The 4,080-nt window shown below is 33.6% G+C and overlaps 1 protein-coding gene across 1 annotated transcript; it reads right to left on the bottom strand.

The window, feature by feature from the left end:
• Positions 1-524: 524 nt before the first annotated feature.
• Positions 525-3,580, bottom strand: LOC144553509 (alpha-terpineol synthase, chloroplastic-like). The gene is made up of 7 exons (XM_078301696.1): positions 3,450-3,580; positions 2,969-3,236; positions 1,911-2,268; positions 1,584-1,802; positions 1,327-1,468; positions 935-1,183; positions 525-836 (listed from the first exon to the last, which is right to left on the bottom strand). Exons 2-7 carry the CDS (start codon positions 3,201-3,203, stop codon positions 534-536), a joined length of 1,506 nt encoding a protein of 501 aa, XP_078157822.1. The 5' UTR covers positions 3,204-3,236; positions 3,450-3,580; the 3' UTR covers positions 525-533.
• Positions 3,581-4,080: the final 500 nt, after the last annotated feature.

The following is a 4,080-nucleotide window of genomic DNA, read 5'->3' as shown; positions in this document are numbered from 1 at the left end:
TTCCCTATAATTATTTATGACAGTTTTAGTAACCAAGCAGAATAAAGGGCTACTGTTAGAATTCTGTTTTTACATTTATTTTGTGTATGAATTTTAAGAGTTTATTTTAATGGTAAGATCTAGTCTATTAATAGAGTTGTGTCCTGTGAAAAGAATAATTTAGAAAAAAAATTCTGTTTAAGAGTTAATAGAAATAAATTGTATTTCTGTTTTCTCTTCCTCCAAAAGCACTTTGTTTTTTATGATGCCGGTATAATTGAACATAATTTAGAATAATTTTTAGTCAAGGGTACGTAGGCAAGTATCTTCCTTGACCTCATGTGACTTTGACGTACTCTAACGACTAGCTAGCTAGCTAGCTAGCTACAGTACATAAAATCGAATATGCTTTTATGTTTATCAAGAGGTCGTCGATCTGCACTCTTAATTTGTAGTCACATAATTAAATTGCAATAATTATGAATAGCATATATTTATTGATAAAATTAAGAGTTTGAGGATAACCCATGCATGCATCCCCACCATATATGAAATTAATCAATTCTTATGGAATCTAGCAGCAAAGACTTAACAAGTCCCTTTATCCTTTGCCCCGGGGCACCTACACCATCCCCACCATTATATATACAAAGCGACATGCGCGCCATATTGACGCTTGCATTGATGAACGGTCGAGGTAAAGCATGGCGACCATGACCGAGAGAATCATCATTAATTTTCTTCCATGTCTCCACAATGAGCTTTTCAATGGCCTTGCGCCCTTGTCGTTTGCTACACAATTGCTCCTGCATGTAGCATGCTATGGATGATGGTGCATCACCTCTTTCTAACTCCGCCTGGAATTTAATTAATTATATATGTAAATTAATTACCAAAGAAATTAAGGTCATCCAAACCAATTAAAACTAATGAAATTAATTAATTTATAACTCACATGATGAGTTGCACAGTCGTTGCTGAGGCGAAGTATCGTTGAGCATGATTGTACCAGTCTCGGATATTTTTTCTGAAGATTCAAAGCTTGTGCTGTTGTTTTGTCCCCTAACACAATAAAAGCATGTGTCAGCAAGAGTGGCCCCGTCGATGAAACCCATCCATTCTCTAGGTACTCTTCAAATTTCGCTTTATAACCATTTCTGTACCATTTGGCCTCCGTTAAGAATGAAACACATGCATCCCGCCACTGTAACAGTAATTTTTTTACAAAATAAAAATAAAATGATTTTCAGCAACTTCTTTAACATTTAAATTAACTTGTCCTAGTATGATTTTCAAATAATTTTTGTTATTTATTTTGACTCTGAAGTTTGAACTAGAATGACTCACAGCTTTTATGAGAAAAGGGGAGGGATCCCAGCCATATTTTGCAAGAACATAAGAAGCTGTTTCCTTAGTTGTATTGAAAATAACCCCGTATAAACTTCTCATATATTCTGGTAAATTTTTTGTTGCTTCAACCTCGTCCCACCTGGAAGTACATGTAAATTTCTACATTAAACTGTAATCGATCATGCTATATATATATTGATCAATTGAAACCATATATAAGATTTGTACAGCACATGCATGTTTGTAAATTGTACCTCTGGATAGCTTCATTAAAAAGCAAAAGCTCATCAAAGGTTCCATAGATATCATATACATCATCCAAAATTACAATCAGAACTCCCAGTTTAGAAAGTACTTCTCGGCAAGCTGAGTTATGTGGTTCAGGTGCAATTCCAGTTGCATAGAAGAATGACTCAACTAAACGATCTCTAGCAAAAGGTACCTTCTCCCTTAAACCTAGTTCTATCCACCACCTAACTCGATCATACAAGAAAAAAATCAAATCAAATCAAACTTAGTTCATTAATCATATATATAAACGGAAAGGGTTAATTAATGATGATAGAATTATATATATGTACCTTGAAAGCCTTGAAAGTTCTCCTTGATGCACAAGTTGCAGTTTATTGTACTCAAGCTTTGCAAATTTTGTTAGCAGAGGATTCACATTCTCATTTCCCTGGCACTGATCTATGTACCACCTTGTCTCCAGTCTTGGAACCCTCCAATGCAATGGGACCTCTAGTGCATGCTCCACTTGCCCCTTCAGTTTTTCATCCATGCATCTTTTCTTGAGTTGATTTAGATGTTTTGTCGAAAATACCCTTGCTTCGTCTGATAATTTCTCTCCCTCAAATGTGAGGAATGAGGCCTCGGAGAGGGAAAGGAGAGCCTCTATGTCATTTTGCATGTTTCCTTTCATAATAGTACTAAAAATGTCTGCCAGATAAAGAAAGCCTAGTTAGATTTTATTTAATTTTTTATTTAAAAAAAGTTAATCGTCCTTTATTCATTTCTAGATTAAATAATCAGGAATAATTTTCATTGTCCACTTGGGCAAGTGGGATCGCAAATGTAATTAAGTACATATTATTAATCGACCGTTCCGGACCGGAATCGGGCTGTACCGATCCGATTTCAAGCTGAGTTACACGGTATGTGAATTTTTCGTCCAATTTCAGCCAGAACGTTTTTATTCTGGTCATACCATTGGCCGAATCACAAAATTTTCACCTTCAGCGTGGTTCAAAATGAAGACGTCATTGTTGTCAACCAAGAAACATAATACTGCACTAAGCTATCTTTTGTGTTTAAAATACATAACCATATTTAAATATAAGTGTTCAAATGCTTATATTATATTTTATTAATGGATTATTTGATTGTAACCGTTTGTTTAAACATAAATTGTTGACAAATTATATTTTTATCATTTTTTCCTATTTTTTAGTATACAAGTTTCTGGCAAAAAAAAGTCCGAATTTTCAATCCAATTTATCCGATTCCGATCGATTCTATGGTCAAAAGACTGATCCCAATTCCGATTCCAATTTTTCCTTCTATGTTATTAATAATAACAATTTCTGATAAAAAAAAGAAAATTTTATTAATGGCATAATTAATTAGGAAAATGGCATACCTTGAGAGACCTCAAAACAATTCTCTCTCATGAGCCTGAAGAGAAGAGCCAAAGAAGCAAAATCATTTTTCAAAGTAGCTTTTGCATTATTAATTATCATTTCTTCAAGAAAATGTTTAATTTCCTCTGAGAAATGAAAAGAAACTCCAAGTCGCTGAAGCATGTCCACCAAGTTTAGCTTGACATGAAGCTGAGACTCCTTATACATGAACAGACTTCTGATCTTGCTCTTCATCTCTTCATAGGAGTCACTAATTTTTTGTTTTTTCTGCAAAGATTAAAATGTGATTGAAATGAAAAATGCATTTGATATTTCAATGTGATTTAAAATGTCATGATACAGTAAAAAATTAACTGTGAATTTAGAATTGGTAATAAGGTTGAACCACATATATATATAGTGGAAAAATATATATGTACAAATATATTGTAATTAAAGTATTAAACTTTAATTGTTAAGACTGTTTTGTAAAGCGCATACATAATTATTTTCTTGTGATGAAATGGAGTTGTAATCTCATGAGTTGGGTGCGTAATTAGCGCTTCGTCTTTGGCTACTTCTTTGGAACACTACTGATGACACCAATTGCAAGCACCCCTCCTTTGCCATCTTGACTCTGAAACTGGTTTGATGTACGTATTTTGGTTTGCATTGTTGGTTCAAATTACATCCGCCTATTTATAGGCAACCTCATTTTAAGGAATATATATCAGTGTTGATTATTCTTTTTTTTTTTGAAAGCCTTGGCAGTGTCTGCCAATGGATCAGTGTTGATTATTCAACGTAGCGTTTTTAACGTGCATTTGAAAAAAGATCTAAACGCGGCCTGTATATATGTTAAAGTGATGGTACACAAATTAAACCACGAGTTTTTGTAATTTACTAACAACTTATCAAAAATCAATTGGGCTAGGAAATTATGCTACAGGTGTCATGTCACAACAAAATCAACCGGGCAACATTTTTGCTAAGTTGTTAGTGGTCCCCAGATAAAAAAAATCTATTTTTGTTTTTTTATCCGGGGACCACTAATATATTTCTAAATAGGAGCTATCAAGTAAATTATTATATCTTTGTTGGAAAATTACCCATCAAACAAATGAAAATGAAA

The sequence above is a fragment of the Carex rostrata genome, chromosome 4 (genome assembly GCF_964058835.1).
Source record: "Carex rostrata chromosome 4, lpCarRost1.2, whole genome shotgun sequence".
NCBI classification, from domain to species: domain Eukaryota; kingdom Viridiplantae; phylum Streptophyta; class Magnoliopsida; order Poales; family Cyperaceae; genus Carex; species Carex rostrata.
The sequence above is the reverse complement of the archived record's forward strand: the minus strand, read 5'-3'. Positions and strand labels throughout refer to the sequence as shown.

Excerpts from the sequence above, each read along its gene's own strand:
- LOC144553509 (XM_078301696.1), bottom strand. The coding sequence starts at position 3,203 with ATGAAGAGCAAGATCAGAAGTCTGTTCATGTATAAGGAGTCTCAGCTT. Across the intron at positions 1,469-1,583 it reads TTTAATGAAGCTATCCAGAG|GTGGGACGAGGTTGAAGCAA; the intron begins GTACAATTTACA and ends ATGTACTTCCAG. Across the intron at positions 1,184-1,326 it reads CCCCTTTTCTCATAAAAGCT|TGGCGGGATGCATGTGTTTC; the intron begins GTGAGTCATTCT and ends TTACTGTTACAG.